The 16,346-nt window shown below is 42.7% G+C and overlaps 2 protein-coding genes across 4 annotated transcripts; both read right to left on the minus strand.

Annotated features, from left to right (window-relative positions):
* Nucleotides 1-268: 268 nt before the first annotated feature.
* On the minus strand, nucleotides 269-5,746 carry LOC119724074 (probable G-protein coupled receptor 83). The gene is made up of 2 exons (XM_038194994.1): nucleotides 5,671-5,746; nucleotides 269-1,410 (listed from the first exon to the last, which is right to left on the minus strand). Exon 2 carries the CDS (start codon nucleotides 1,369-1,371, stop codon nucleotides 310-312), a length of 1,062 nt encoding a protein of 353 aa, XP_038050922.1. The 5' UTR covers nucleotides 1,372-1,410; nucleotides 5,671-5,746; the 3' UTR covers nucleotides 269-309.
* Nucleotides 5,747-12,741: 6,995 nt separating this feature from the next.
* On the minus strand, nucleotides 12,742-15,445 carry LOC119723568 (mandelamide hydrolase-like). Of its 3 annotated transcripts, none has more exons than XM_038194288.1 (3): nucleotides 15,292-15,445; nucleotides 14,715-14,846; nucleotides 12,742-14,139 (listed from the first exon to the last, which is right to left on the minus strand). In XM_038194288.1, the coding sequence occupies exon 3, from the start codon at nucleotides 14,129-14,131 to the stop codon at nucleotides 12,767-12,769; it is 1,365 nt and encodes a 454-aa protein (XP_038050216.1). In that variant the 5' UTR covers nucleotides 14,132-14,139; nucleotides 14,715-14,846; nucleotides 15,292-15,445; the 3' UTR covers nucleotides 12,742-12,766. The 3 variants fall into 3 exon arrangements, with proteins under 3 accessions (XP_038050216.1, XP_038050217.1, XP_038050218.1); XM_038194289.1 differs by having other exon boundaries at nucleotides 14,715-14,858; XM_038194290.1 differs by having other exon boundaries at nucleotides 14,715-14,887.
* Between the last annotated feature and the right edge of the window lie 901 nt (nucleotides 15,446-16,346).

Genomic DNA, 16,346 nt, shown 5'->3' on the forward strand with positions numbered 1-16,346 from the left:
ACGGTTAAAGCAAATGCATCTAAAACTGTTCATTGTAGACCAATACAACTCTTAAATGACACTGTAAATATGTTCAGTTCTCTTGTCCAACTTGTCTTTCATTTTAAAAATGTCTTTGAACAGGGGAAACACCAACGGTTCCAGGAAATTTGAAAATGGCAGCCATCTAAAAAAAATAAAAAATAAAAAATAAAAAGCCCCTCTTCCTCCTTTTTTTCAAAAACCCGGACGAGAAACATGTATTTTTTTATTCGGCCTTATAGTTTTATGGTGAATTTTGATGGTATGGTGAACTGCTTTTTTTTTTGTTTATTGGAAAGTTTCTGATGTATGATTTCTGGAATGCTTGGCGCGATCATTCACACGGGCGCAACGGAGCGTTGCTTTCAGACCACTCCGGAAGTTCTTGTTGAGGAAAGCGAAGGCGACGGGGTTGATGCAGACGCTGCACATGGCGAACCAGTGCAGGCAGAGATACAGCACGCTGCTTTTAAGCTTCTGGTTGAAGTTGGTGACAAAGACGTAGAGGTTGAGCGGACACCAGCAGACAGCGAAGACGGCCACGAACAGGACCAGCTTGAGAGTGGTGCGCTGCTTGGCCTTGTTGTTGGCCCGCTGATGCTGGGCCATCACGCTGCCCACGTTCCCGCGAGCTCTCAGCTTCAGGTAGATGCGGAGATAGGCTGCCGATATCACGGCCAGAGGGATCAGCAGCTGGATGAAGAATGTCACGAGGGCCACGTACTTCCAGAACCAGAGGTCATTGGAGGCCACAGAGATGAGACAAAGCGTGGCTCCGTTCCTGATTTCGGTTTGACGGAAGAGGGCGTACGGGATGGACAGCAACAACGCCAGAGCCCAAACGAAGCTAGCGACGCCCAAAGCAGTGCGCTTTGCGATGCGAGGCCGGTGCGGATACATTATGTACCGGTGCCGGTCCAAAGCAATCGCCGTCAACGTGAACGTGGACACGTAGACCGACATCATGCCCATGTACTCGGCCAGGTGGCACATCAGGTCGCCAAAGGGCCAGTCAAGCACCATTTGGTGGTATGCGGTGAAGGGAATGTTCAGAATTGTCATGACGATGTCCGACAGAGCCTGGTTGGCCAAGAAGAAGTTGGTGACACTGCGCATGCGTTTGTTGCGCACCACAGCGAGGCAAACGAGGGCGTTCCCCAGCAACGACAAAATGACGACGCTCGTATAGAGCGGGATAAAGGCGGCCACGGTGCCGGCAGGGACCTTCTGAAACTCAAAACCAGGGCGGTTCGCTGGCGCAGCAGTTGCGTTAATGGAGTCGCCGCTGAAGTTCGTATTGTTGATTTTGTTGTCGAACAGCTTAGCCAGATCCTTGAACGGGGTTCCCATGGTGTATCGACGGAATCAGTACCTGGCTGATCCACAAATCTGGCCAAAACAAAATGAATTAAAATAATCATGTATAGTGTCTCAAATAAGAGCACGTGGTTTTCTTTCTTTTTATCTGACATCGGTTTAAACCTGGCCCTATCTCGCCAAAGCATTTTTTCGTGCAAGCACACACCTGTATATAAACCTGCATATATATTTTTTTATAATACAAACACGGGCACACGCATTACAAGCACAAAATCGGACATACAACAATGCAACACGAAACGACAAATCCCTCCCACTCGCTCAATATCTCTTTGCCATGCATTGAAAAGCAAGTGCGAGTGCACAATAAGCTCTGGCGAAAAAAAGCCTCGCCGATGGCACACATGGAACACCATACTTTTGGTCAATTTTCAGGACAGACAGATAGACCATCCGACCGACCGACCGACCGACCACCAAGTGACATGTAGAAGCTCCTGCCAGAGCTTAAAAATCACACCCGCCCACCTTTTGGGGACACTCCTCCTTTTGGATACTGTCCAACAACTACACAAAATGGCGTCCACCTCAGTGTTCGAGGAAGATGTTATATGTGTAGCGCAAGTGCGAGTGCACAATAAGTCTCGCATGACAATCTTGCATGAAATCGATCAAAATAATCCCTGCCAGAGCTTAAAATGAAATCGATGAAAATGATCCCTGCCAGAGTTTAAAAATAAGACGGCGATCAATGCGACGCAGATGGCACATATGGAACACCATACTTTTTGGTGAATTTTCGGAGACGGACAGACAGACAGACAGACAGACAGACAGAACGACCGACCTCCAAGTGGCATGTAGAATCTCCTGCCAACTCAACACCAAATGCAACGACGTAATACTCCACTTAGATAGCGTCTAAATCGATTGAATCCGAACGGAACAGTGCCGGGCGTATGGGTATGTTTATGATAAGTTGTTCTATGCATGTACCGAGTTTCATAATTTTTCGTCACTCGATGGTCGAGATCTTAGGGGGCGGAATCCGCCCCCCGGCTGTGAGATGGGCAAAATAGCCCGGCCCTTGTAGGGTTAAACGCCACATTTCTATCACATGCGAGCAGCTTTAGTGACATTGTATTCTTTCTGTTAGTCACATTGGTATTTCATCAAAAGCAAAGTAAAAGGTATAGCGAAAGTAGGCCGTTCCGGGTTTTTTTTGCGGGGGCCATCCTGTATAGTCTTGTTATGATATAGGTATAAAAACATTCACAGGACATTAGTGTAAAATATCATTTTGCTAGACATAGAAAAACCCCGTGTATCATGAAAAAGAAGGGGGCGATTCAGAATAGGCAATATTAAAGCAAAATTCTATCTTTTTTTCGAAATTGTTTTGACCTACCCACAAGTACAACCCAAATCTTGATTTTTAAATGCTGAATGACTATTCAATATATCCTACACACTGAAGAACAAAGTAATGCTTCAAATGAAGCAGATAATTCAGATCAATGCTCTCTCAGCTCACGAGGTTTGAATAGCTTTTCCCAGGCTTCCAGGATGCATAGTTGAAACAGACGGAAATTGCCAACACACAAAACATTGTACAGTGTTTTCCGTTTTCCAAGACACTATATTTACAAAATTTAAAAAGGGTAATGTCGGCTTCGTTATGATTAGCTTGTTCTGTATTCAATGACAGACATGACAGACGGGAATGATCTGCCTGGCTATCAGTCATCATGGTACGACGTGAGTTGAATGCTCAGGGGTAAATGATGACAGCCAGACAGCCAGGCAAATGATTCCAATCCCCAAAACGCAGCCCAGTCACAACATGAAGGATTTTACACAGCTTACTTAACAAAGCAATGAAATTGATTAAAGGCAAGGAACTTGGTCACAGTGTCAAAAAAGAGGCCGCTCGGCATTTTGGGGGTTTTTCCCCTTCTTTTTGTATAAATTTTTCTATTACTTTAATTGAAAACTGAATTTCGATTTTCAGTTCTTTACTTTGACCCACCGAGCCACAATTTCGAAAAAAAGATCGAAATTGTTTAACATTGACTATTTTCAATTGCACTTATGTTGTGTCCCTGTGTTGTCTTCTTATTTTATGGGACACCATCTGAAAGCTCAATAACGTTAGTGTCATCACGTGCTAGGTTCACATCACCATCCTTCTATTAACACTGTGCATATCTCTCACAATGAATTATATTAGCCCGGGGATGGCTTAAACGACTTATCTTATCTCTAAATGGGAGGTCTGCGGTAACACCATGTGAATGATATCTCTATAAGTGAGTTGTGTGGGTCTGAGAAGAACCAGTTGGTTTTACTCGACGTTTCGAACAGTATGTTCTATTCGTCATCAGGAGACTGCCCTGACGGGCAGAGCATCCTGTTCGAAACGTCGAGTTAAACCAACTGGTTCTTCTCAGAACTCACTAAGTGGTATTTTTCAGTCACATTGGTGTTACCGCAAACCTCCCATTCATTTATCATGTCCACCATGCAAACCAAAGTCTTATCTATCTTATATTATCTGGTTACAGTTCTCGCAAAAACTTTCATGTATTTAATAAGTATAACCAAAAAAATGTAATAAAGCAACACCAGCATATGTTTTGATAAAAGTTTTCCCGGCCAATTTCATGAAATGTTCATTCACTTCTGAAAATCGGTCATTCCTTTTCGTCTGAATTTGAATGCCCGTCTTTATTCCCATTTCAATTCAACGATCGCTAATCATTTTCATCGTCCGTGCATTCGGTTTTGAGAAACAGACGGCCAATTACGTTACATGTGCCTTCATTTTACGCAAGCATACCTTTTCTAATTTGATTTCAGGTACAGCTAATTTGATTGACGGTTATTGAAAAAGAAAGCCCTAATTGTATCTGGTGCCGATGGCATTAAACTAAAAGTGAAATAGAATGGTGATTGTTTGAAATCGCCCTCCAAAAGCGATCAAGAAGTCTTGTAAACGAATCTGAATGGACATAAACAAAAGGTGCTGCTCAATCACTTAATCGATTGAACTGAAATTGAATCGAATGCTCTTGTAGCGAAAACGAAGCGCGTATTCAGAGCGATTCTCAAATGCAGACGAAAATGAATGACCGATTTTCAGAAGTCAATGAACATTTTAGAAAATTGGCCGGGAAAACCTATAGTTATACGGCAGTTCAATATGGATAACACAAAGTGTTTGTTAATAATAATCACTTTTTTTTGCGATGTAGCCTACATACAGTATGTCCCCAAAAAAGTGGCCGTCTCAATGTTTTTGGAATTAAAAAATAAAAAAAAACATGAAGTTAATTTTGCAAATTTTATTCGTGCAGATACTCCTAATCCTTGGCCTCAACCCCTATAAGTTTTATATATTTTCCCTAATGCCTCACCGCTGTACGACGGCAAATTAATCACACAACATTTTTTGGACACTGTAACCAAGTTCCTTGCCTTTAATCAATTTCAGTGCTTTGTTAAGTAAGCTGTGTAAAATCCTTCATGTTGTGAAAAGGGCTGCGTTTTGGGGATTGGAATCATTTGCCTGGCTGTCTGGCTGTCATCATTTACCCCTGAGCATTCAACTCACGTCGTACCATGATGACTGATAGCCAGGCAGATCATTCCCGTCCCCAACCGCAGCCCCTTTTCACAACATGAAGGATTTTACACAGGACTATGTGCAGTATGTCGTGGGGGAAATTAATAAACTCATAGGGGTTGAGGCCAAGGATAATGAGCCTGCACAGTTATATAAGAATTTTCAAAATTTACTACGTGGGTTTGTTATTTCGCGGACACTTTTTTTTAGGGGGACATACTAATTTGCTTTCCCAATGCTATTTCGATTTTCACCCGAAAAAATTGTTTATAGCTGATATGACTAGAAAAAAAAGCAATACAATCTTAAAGTTGATTTTGAATGAAAAATCGAACGAACCAAAAGATGCGGCCACGTTTAGATACGAAACCATTTTTTTTTTTGCGGCCCGGCAATAATTTCCGGCGGAGCGTTTTGTGCGCTGCAGGCGAAAAAGCAACTCCAAGGCAAAGCCTTTTTTAAAAGGGTGACAAAACCCAAAATATGAAAATGTTATATAGGCTTTCGAGTTGAAATAAAATACACAAATAGAAGTTTCGTCAAGAAAAACAAAACACGGGAAATGCCTGAGGGAGGGCACGGGAGAGTAACTTTAAGAAAACACGAGACAGAAAAAAAGTGAACAGGAACATTATCGACATAACTCACGGCCATTGTTTTTTTGCATGCTTTATGCATAATGAAAGCTGGAGTATAACGCTTACCTTTGCTGTACGACCCAACGGCACCAGTGCTCGCTCCTGATTTCTCTGCGCGGTAAAAACAATTCTTCCACCTTCTGCTAACCGACTACTAACGAACAGCGTTAATTTGTGTCCGGTGTTTCCCAAATGTTGATGTGAAGACGCACAGCCATCCACATATTATTGCCTCGTTTGTGTCAACTGTAGCATTTCCAATGAGGAGAGAATCGCTTCAGCCGATCTGCCTTTCACTGCGGCCAAACTGCAAGTGCGGGGGCTTTTAAAAACAATCCAATCTCCTTGTTAAAAGGGAGTGTATAGTGGGTGATTTACTGGGGAGGGTATGGATGATGATGGCAAAACAGGATATGGGCCCTAGACGAAAGGCAATCTGCCTGTCGTTGGTACTCGAGTTACATCGCCAATTAGATGGAAAACGAGCGCTGATGCACATCACGCCGCGCGCATGTTACATTTTCATTATAATAGGTGTTGGATTATTAATTTGCATCGTGTAAAATTTACGACGTGGGGAATTTTGCAGAGCCGATTTCGTGTAGTCCTCTCGAGGAGAATAAACACTGACTGTGCCATGGCAGCATCATCATGCAGATAGAGAATATGATAATCAAACATATAGAAATTGCTGGAAATAATGAGCAATGAAATACATTATACAGATAGAGGTGTCCAAAAAAAAGGATGCAAAGTTTGATCCTTTCATAACTCCATGGTCGCATGATGTTGACCAAAGCTTTTTTTTTGGTATATACGTTGGAATAATACCCACCCTATGTCAAAATGTCTGTAAAAAAAACACATTTTAAGTACTCAGCAATATACCTCCAATTGAAACACAGTCTATACAGTGAATAGCATATATGGTTTAGGCAGATCATATCGCCTTTGCAGCAGGCCAACTTGCTTTTAAAAAGTCTTAGTAGTGTGTTGGGTCTTAATAGAACAACACAAAAGAATCGTACGCAAAAGACCTCATTTACATATCAATGAGCCATGATATAACAAGGGTGGACCTATATGATGGCCTATGGAACAGATAGATACCGTATCATAGAGTTGAACTTCCCAATATGTGAATAGGGTACGTTTGCGAACATTTCGCTATAGGGGCATGGAAAGGAGAGTCGTCAATGCCGCGCACACACCCGTTTTCAGTACCAGTATAGGGATAAAGAAACGTCGGACGAACTGTACAACGTTTAAACGTTAAAAGGGAAACTGTTTGTAGAGCAGATGATCGCGACCGTTTCGGCATTCGCTCTGCAAGGAAACGTTAAGGAAGTTTTCGTTAATGGGCCTGCCTGCATGTTTGCACATTAAGACTCAAGGACATACGCATATTACAGAATTTTTAAGTGGAAGTGGGCTGACGTCATCCGATGAAACATCTATATTCAGTTTATGTGCACCAGTTTTCATCGGCTGCTATGTGCTACCATTCGGCACTCCAGACTCACAATCCATTGAATTTCAAGAACATGGGTCTGGGAGCTACATAAACCAATGTAAAAAAAAATCCCGGTTTTTGGCGCACACCTATACTTCGTATAATTATTATTATACGAAGTATAATTATTATTATACGAAGTCCGGCACTGCTTGGGTCCTGTATAACATTATGCACAGATAGTATCGAACCTTGAAGCTCTTGTATCAGCGCATCTTGCATTAGAGTACTCTCCTAAAAGCATTGCTACTGTCCTGGAGAGGGTGGGTTACAATTCCACGTGTGCTCTTTGTGTGTGCTGTTAGGGTGCTTATCGGATGGTGGTATTGTCAATTTGTCCCGAGATACAACTGGTAGCTCCATCCCTCTTATAGGGAGAGTTTCTGTCTGGAACCCTTGGGAGTGTCTGGAGTGCCGTTTAAACCTAATAGTCTGTTCCATACTTTTCTGCAAAGAACGGATTTAAAGGTCATTGGAACGATACGATGTGAGTCAATGATGGAACGATGTGGCGTTGATATAATTAAACTTCACAGCAGGCCTTAGCTGCGATATCAATCATCCAATTGGAGTCACCAATTGGGCTATATAACCACTTGCACAAATACACGAATTGCACACGTACATAATGATTATATAGGCACAGGTCGGTGCACTGCCTGGGAGATTCTGCAGTGGTTGACTTCAGTTAAGCCATCATTAATTCTTGAGAAATGAGATTGCCCGTCGATCATCGCTACAACCATGGGCGGAAATCCTGGGGGGAGGGGAGAGATGGGGCGATATATCCCCCACTTTTTGACAACGGGTGATTGACCATTGGATCATCTCCTACCCCACCCCCAAAGTTTGTTGTGAGAAACCCCCCCCCCCAAAAAAAAAAAAAATCAGATTTGTGGTTATCGTCACTTCCCAACTGTCCAAAAACAGTTCCGAAAAACGAGTACAAAAGCTTTAAACTGAAGAGACGCGAGCGCGAAAATGTTGCATTTTAACATTATTTTGTATCATGAACAGTGACCCTTTTATGGTGCCGAAACTGTTTTATCTGTTTGAATTGCGAGATAAAAATCACGCATAGTTTGAACCGTTCTGTAAATAATAATGGGCGAATGACGTGCTTTGCCCCTGGCGAAGTCCATGCACATAGCATTGTTTTTCACTTCAAACTGTTATAAAATGAGTTCACGGAGGCCCCCACCACTTCAAACTGTTATAAAAAGAGGCCCCCACCACTTCAAACTGTTATAAAAAGAGGCCCCCACCACTTCAAACTGTTATAAAAAGAGGCCCCCACCACTTCAAACTGTTATAAAAAGAGGCCCCCACCACTTCAAACTGTTATAAAAAAAGTTCACGGAGGCCCCCACCCCACCCTTATCATTTTAGCACCCATATTGCACAAACAATAAATCCATTCAATGACTGCCTGTCTGCACAGCAATGACACAACCCAGTTTATCATAACACTGCTACTGCATTCCGCAGAGTCGTGTCCCGTCGTAACGTCGCTCCCTTGCCATTGCTTTTGTACAGTATTGCGTCGCGTCGTGCTTCGCGTGTGGTCGTTTCCCGTCGCGGCGTCGTGCGTCGCGTCGTGCGATGCGTCGTACGTGCGTCGCTTCCTGCTGCCGAGAGAGGGCACAATGACGTACATCTAATAAGATTTCTTGCGGCAACGTCATTTTTGTAAGGCAGAAGTAACTCAAATTCTAAGAAACAACATTTTTTTCCTGCTTCCGTTTCAACAGTAGTTTAATGTTACCAGACCTCATGTAACGGGATAGCGCGATGTCAATTCAAAGGAAATGAGGATTGTATGTCCAGAAATTTGATCTGAAAAAGTGTGTCGTCGCATGCGTTTTTCTGCTTTTTTCAATTGGCGGGGCTGCCCTGCTTTTTGGTCGATAAACAGCTGAATATTTGGTTGCTATTTCAAGGAAAAGTAAAAAAAAAAGAAGGAAACACTGCTGCCGACGACACACTTTTTCAGATCAGATTTCAGGACATACGATCTTCATTTGCTTTGCACTGACACCGTGCTGCCCTGTACCAGGAAGTCTGGTAACATTAAACTATTGTTTTAAAACGAAACAGGAAACCGTGAGGCTGAATTAATGGACGCATGTAAGAGAGATCATTGAAGGGGCGTGGCATGTTCAGGATAATTGGCCAAGGGGAGGACAACCCAAAATTTGGCTCAGTGTCTCCCAGAATAGAAGGGAAACATTGAAAATCTGTATTGTTTTCTTTTTCTTGTTTTATGATTTTGTTTGTACTATGTGCTTTTTTTTAAATTCAAATTTAGGTGCGAGTTTAAAATAGTTTAAATCTGAACACTGCGTCATATACGCCTATCAAAACGCGGGTTACGTACGATACCCCGATCTAGACTTTTAATTAATAGTTCGGTGGACGCCAGTGTAAAAATCAACCTATACCACTTTTGCTACGAAAAACAATCACGAACTCCAACCTCCATTTGTAATTGCCAAAGACGGTACTTTTTTCACGTACTATGACCTACACAGTGTCGCGACAGAATTATCACAATTTTGGACCCCACATTTCTGGACCTTGACCTTGAGTGTTAATGTTGTCGGCATAGACCATTATCATGTTGCGGCCATTTGGATTTTTCCCATTCAAATCAACGTAATCAAAGCGAGGCTGGAAGGGAAAATAGTCTGGTTCCTTTGTGCACAACAAAATTAATTATCATTCAGTACTGTTATTGGATACAGGGAACATGACTGAAATGGTGGCAGCATGATAAAGGTATATTGATGGATAATAACTCAAGAACAGTTCTGTCAAATTTGACAGGACAAAATATGTAGAAGTTACCGATGAGGACATTTTTTTAACATTTCTTAAGAAATCGGCAAATGAACACAAACCAAGTTACGATGGCTTAGCCTTTTCTAATTGATTTGTTTTCCTGCGGGACCTTGTACATGCTCTTACAACAAATACTAAATTTGAACTTGAGTTATAATAATGAGTTCTGCTGAAATACACGATAACCAATGTTTAATTTCATTTTGAAACTTGGATTAAAAATGCATCCGTGCCGAATTTTGAGGGCAAACGTTCGTTCCCGGTGAGATTATCTCACTCCATGGCAACACGAAGCTACCATGACGAGGTCAAATATGCTTCCACTATACCATTTCTGCTAAATATCAATGGTTTACCGATAATCTTTATTGTGAGCAGAATTGTGACGCCAAGACATGAAGGATGAATGCAACAAAGCCACAACATTTCAGCTCGGTTAAGCTGCTCAGAAAAGAAACGTGACACTGATAAATTGCTGATAAATTAATTATCTCTTGAATTGCGAGAAAAAAACGAGTATAGTTGCCGCAAGCCCTTGGTATAATTATCTTACATGTCACACGAACATCATGATGTATCACCTCGCTGTAAACCGAAGGACAATTAAATATTGGAAGGAAAGTGGTGAGTCACACAGGTATAGGTGGAAATGGTAAAAAAATGTTTGATGTTTTGAAGGAGACGAAAGTGATGTTCTGTTTTTGAAAAAAGGGGGGGAGGGAAATGGGGGGGGGGGGGGGGGTGAGACCATTCCCCCCCCCCTTCACAACAACTCTTGCTGGTAACAGACGGTGACTGTGTTATGTTCCGACAACAATAGGAATATGTGCAGTCGGAACAAAGGGGGTGTCGGAACACAGGGATGTCGGAACATAGCGGTGTGGCCATGGGCGTCGCCAGGATTTTTTTCTAGAGGGGGGCAAAAATTTTTTTTGCCAAAAAAATTAGGCTTGTATTTCTCAACACATTCTCGTTTCTCAACACATTCTCGATTTATCAGTTTTAGAGGGGGGCAGGGACATCCCCCCCCCCCACTCATTAAATTTACACCACTTTGTCTTCGCGCCTCTTTTTCTTTTCTTTTTTTTCTTCCTTTTTTCTTCCTTTTTTTTTTTTTTTTGCTTTTCCAGGGGGGGGGGGCAAGTGCCCCCCCTTGCCCCCCCCCCCTCGCGACGCCCATGGGTGTGGCCCCGAAAAAAATGGATTCTAGACGCTCTGTAGTGCGATCTAAGATATCTGACCACATTAACCAATTTTGTTTTAGCAAAAGATAATCATTTAAACATTTTTTCCAGTTTGGAGTCACTGAATCAGCTATTCTGAATCAAATGTAGGCCACTTTTTTTCCGGGGACAGAAACAGTGGGGGGGGGGGGTGACGACATGTCCCCCATCCCCCCCCCCCACCCCCCTGCCCCACTGATCGACGCCCATGGTCGGCAGTCGGCACGACAAACTTCACACGTAATTTTTTTACGTAGGGCCTACATGTATGCCTAAATGATGTACAGCGTCAGTTGGTGGAATCGAAAATGCTGACAGAGACCCTAAAAAGTTTTTAAAACCGTTTCTCTGCGTGTGGGTGCAGTGGGTTTGTTTCTCCATTCAATAGGGGACTTTGAACAATAGAAGACAATAATCCCCGAATTAGGTCCACAATTGACGATCGTGTACACACACAAAAAGGAAGGTCTTCCTAAAAAAAATCAAAGAACAATTGAAAAGAGGGACAATTGGGGTCCACGATTGAAGGTGTTTATACACACTTGTGTGTGGATAGTCCTATGTGTTTTATGGCACACTGCAGTTTCGTAGGCCCCCGAATGTTTTGTAGGCCCCAGGCACAGTGCCTACTTGTGCCTATTGGATAAGCCGGACCTGCTTGAACATCACAATACACTATTAAACGTTCATGACGATATGAAATACGCCACGCTTTCGCGTTAAGGCCGGTTCACATTTGGCGCAACAACAACCGCGAACCGCCAATATCCAAGTGTTCTCGCTGTGAATTCGCAAAAGTTAAACACATTGTCAACTGTGTCGTATTTCATCGCAAACGTTTCCTGGTGTGCAATAGGTTCACCCGTAGTGGCGCTCTCCTGGACCCCTCAAATACGAAAATTAACGTGCTCAATTCTGCAATATGCTGTTATTTTTGGTACATTGATTCCTTCAGAAAATCACCCTCGAAAAAGGCCTTTGTAAAATTGCAATTATTAGGCCTACTAGTGAAACTCGGTGTACTCGTACAAAGACGAAAATTTATGAAATATTTTTTGTGCTGATCATTCGGTGAACACTGAAACTTAAATAGGAGGATAATGTCTTTGAAGGCATACGGTTTTTTTTATAATAATCTTTAAAGGACTCATTATAATTACAAACATATAGGGAGGTAAGTATTCGCATTATCATCATTTTCGTTCACACACATTAAGTACCATATGTGAAAATATACGTGTTCTAACAAAGAGATCTAGGTACGAAAATGCCGGATGTGAAAGGTCGTTTGTAAAATTCGTTGGTACCCATGCATCTCCAACTGCTTTCTCATTATTTGTTCTTTTGGAATGCCAAGATAAAATTCAAACATGGGGTGGTTACGGTTAGAATTTATAGCAAGAGAAAGGGCAACCAAGTGTGAAATGCCCAGGGGTCCAGAAGCCCCAAGACAAAATGGTGAACTTTCAGGCTCTATTCACCTCGCATTCGCATTCGCATGCGCAAGACGTATGAACTTCATAGATATTGATGAGGAGATTAATATTGAGTCCACAGCCTGTGTGATAGTTTGTTGTTTTAATGTTTACAAGTTCAGAGCTTTCTCAATTGCTACCGCCACAGCGATCACCCGCCTGTCACTGCCTGTGTATCCCTCGATCTGCATGCCGAAAGGAACACCACTACGCCGTGCAAACCCACCGGGAATAACCAGCGAAGGGTTGTTGCAGATGTTGCCGAAGTCGTCATTCTGCGTGATCAGCCCCAAGAGCTCGGAGTTTCGATCCTCAAAAGTGCGTAAGGTAGGCGGGGGGATCTTGTTGGCCGGAACCAGGATGCAGTCCAGGTGGTGGTCCTCGAAGAAAGGCCTCAGATTTTTCCTGGCCTCTTCCCTGGTAGCCATTGCCTTTTTGTATTCCTCTTCGGTCGGGGGATTTTTCAGGGCGTATTGAAAGTATCCCTTTACATCTGGGGAGGCGATTTTGTCGATGACGCTTTGTGCAGTGACGTCATGGCCATGGTAGCTCAGATACCCCTCCAGTCGAGGTATCATCTCTTTGTAAACGGTCGCCCGGACATATTTCTCCAGCAACTCCCTCGACCCAGGAACCTCCGGCACCTCTACAATCCCAAAGCCTTTCTCCTTCAGCCTGACCAAAAAACGCTCTGCATACTCCTCCACTTCAGCGTCTAGACCTTCCCAGAAGGAAGGCCGGGGCACCCCGATTCTGATCTGTCCCGGTTTCAATTCTTCGTGGGGTTCTTCTCCCGTCATGACGCCATCGAGGATCGCGATATCCACAGCGCTGCGTACCAGAGGACCCACTGAGTCTCTCACATGAGACATCTTGACGCCGTAATCAGCCGGCCAGCGACCACTGGTCGGTCGTAGACCGAAGACCCCGCAGTATGAGGAGGGTATCCGGATCGACCCACCAGTGTCAGTACCCAGGGCAGCCGGGACGATGTCAGCAGAGACTGCCCCGCCACTACCACCACTACTTCCCCCGCAGGTGTAGTCAAAATTGTGGAAGTTGTGGCACGGCCCTTTATGATCGTTGCGGCTTGAGATTCCAAAAGCCAGCTCATGCATGTTAGCTCGACCTGCGTGGATGGCCCCAGCATCAAACAACCTCCGAGCGACCTCGGCCGTGTGTTTGGGCTTCAGGCCGGCGAGACCAGGGGTACCTGCTTCGGTCGGCTCACCTTCGATGTCAATGTTATCCTTCATGGCGATCGGGATGCCTTCCAGAGGCCGGTTGGTCTTGTTCCTGTACCTGGCATCTGCCTCCTGGGCATCCTTCAGCATCCGATCCTTGTTCATAGAGACGAAGTAGTTGAAGACTTTCAGGTCCTGGGCTCGTTGGATGACTCGTCTTGTGTAGACCTCGCATGTTAAGGTGCCATCACTGAAGAGCTGCAGAAGGTCGTTGATGCCTAATCGGTACATCTTTGAGGCTAAAGAAAGTAATGACAAAAATAGATCAGGAATCACAGTAACAAGTGACAGCAAGGGCGTGCCTATTTGTTTCTAAGGAATTTTGACATCCATGTTTCAAATTAAGTCTCTTTGCATTCAGGACTATAAAGTTGGATGCGTGGTTACTACAGGACTCAACTAGTGTTGTTTTTTCCTGTGTATGACATGCGTGACATGGCCAAACTGATGAGTCCATTTTTTTCAGCGGAGTCAAAATTTCACACCACTACACCAGCGCAGAGCAATTTTCGACACTAATTAATTAATCCGTTTGAAGTGGTTGTAGGCCTATTATAGTATGTATTCAGGACTTCCCTCTGGAGGTGTACAGAAGTCTCGTAATTTATGAGAAAAAAAAATCAAATTCAATTATCTAACGAATGATCCCAAACATTTTTCTTTATTTTGTGACGTTGTTTTTATTCGGTTCAAAAGTTACCAGAAAAATTGTTACAGCGCAAACACTTGAATCAAATGCAACAATGCAGTTTAGAAAACAAAGTTCAGAAACCTTTCAAAAAGCTCACATTTCAAACGGACAAATCAAACTTACTACTGTGACCGGATACAACTACAGCAGTTCAGTAAACACTCATTTCCACATCAGTGCAGTGCAGTTCAGTTCAGTTCAGTTCAGTTATTCTTATTCCTCCATGGTTATACAGTCCAGTACATGAAGGCGATCCTGAAATGAAGGCTAAGTGACAATTCTCATACTAAATTCACCTATAAATCTACAATAAAAACATTGAAATCAAAAATAATCCAGCAAAAACAGTTATCAACTCAAGTCGATCACTCCAGAACATGTTGACCTTAGCTCATGCATATTCATTAACTCTGTCATTAAACGCTTAAATCGTAACTTGAAAACATGAAAACAGTGATTTAAATTATACTCGAAAATGGACTATTTGACCTCTGACCTTAGTGCGTTACATGTATTAATACAACACGTAGCACGTGTTGTACACGTACAATGTACATAGTACAATGTACATGTACATGTACATTGTACATGTACATTGTACATGTACGTGTAGCCTACGCAGAATTATCATCAAACTACAAAAACTATTGAATCTGTACTATTAAAGTTTGAACAAATAACACAATTCGAGAACACTCACCCTGAACGCCATTCAGTCGCTTAATACAATATCACTTAAAGATATCAGTGATTTTGCTAACTTTTTGGCACAGTGAAAAACTCGTTTTGTACATTTTTCTAGTATTAACGCGTTGTTGTACAGTAATGTGATAGCGCCCTCAAGAATTCAATTTTTTTTTTAGAAAACCCTGGTTTGCGATTTGGTGTTTATTCCAATTCCGGCGGAACGCCTTTTGAATGACACTGACAGTCACCATGAACTAATGCGAGTGCGAAATCTAAACGAAGTGGGGTTCAAGGCACGCTTAAAGGGCCCCGAAAAAAACCTCTGTGGTGCGATATCATGAGGCAATTTGTGATCACTTTAACCAATTTGTTTTAGCAAAGATCATCATTTAAACACCACTTTCGGGTTTGGAGTCATTAAATCGGCTACTTCTGAGCTCTAGACTAATCATAATGTAGGTGGCCTTTTTTTCGGGGACAAAATAGCTAGCTAGTTAACATTTCCCCCGTCCCCACCAATCGACGCCCCAGTTGGCACAACAGACTTTATACGTTAAAGGGAATGTACAACATTTGCTTTTGCTGCAATTTTCAGAAATAAATGGATTTGGAGGATTAGAATGTTATAGCAAATATTGTTTAACTGACTTGTTTCACGTTTTGGGCATGTAGATGCTGGAAAAACCAAGAAAACCAATCATGTTTTTGTAGTCTGGTTCCCTGACCCCACTAAGATGAAATGGAGCAATTTGTAGACTTAGGGGAATTGTAAGGTCAGGGAATCAGTCTGGCAGGCTTGTACCCCTTCACAGGTGTGTAATCAATTGCAAAGCAAATGGGGAATAATTAAATATGAAAAATTATGAGCAGTTTTTGAAAATTAGCCAGTTTTTTCCAACGCTGGTCGGCCGACCAGCGTTGGAAAAATACAACTTTTCTAGAAAATGTCCGCAGCACACCATGCAGGAGCCACAATTTTACATGATGCTTTAGACTGTAATTCCCTAACAATCCAGTAAGGTATTTCGTGATAATTTGATCATTTCGTTTTTTGATGTTTGCAAATGT

Source organism: Patiria miniata, unplaced genomic scaffold (assembly GCF_015706575.1).
Source record: "Patiria miniata isolate m_02_andy unplaced genomic scaffold, ASM1570657v1 HiC_scaffold_17, whole genome shotgun sequence".
Lineage (NCBI taxonomy): Eukaryota > Metazoa > Echinodermata > Asteroidea > Valvatida > Asterinidae > Patiria > Patiria miniata.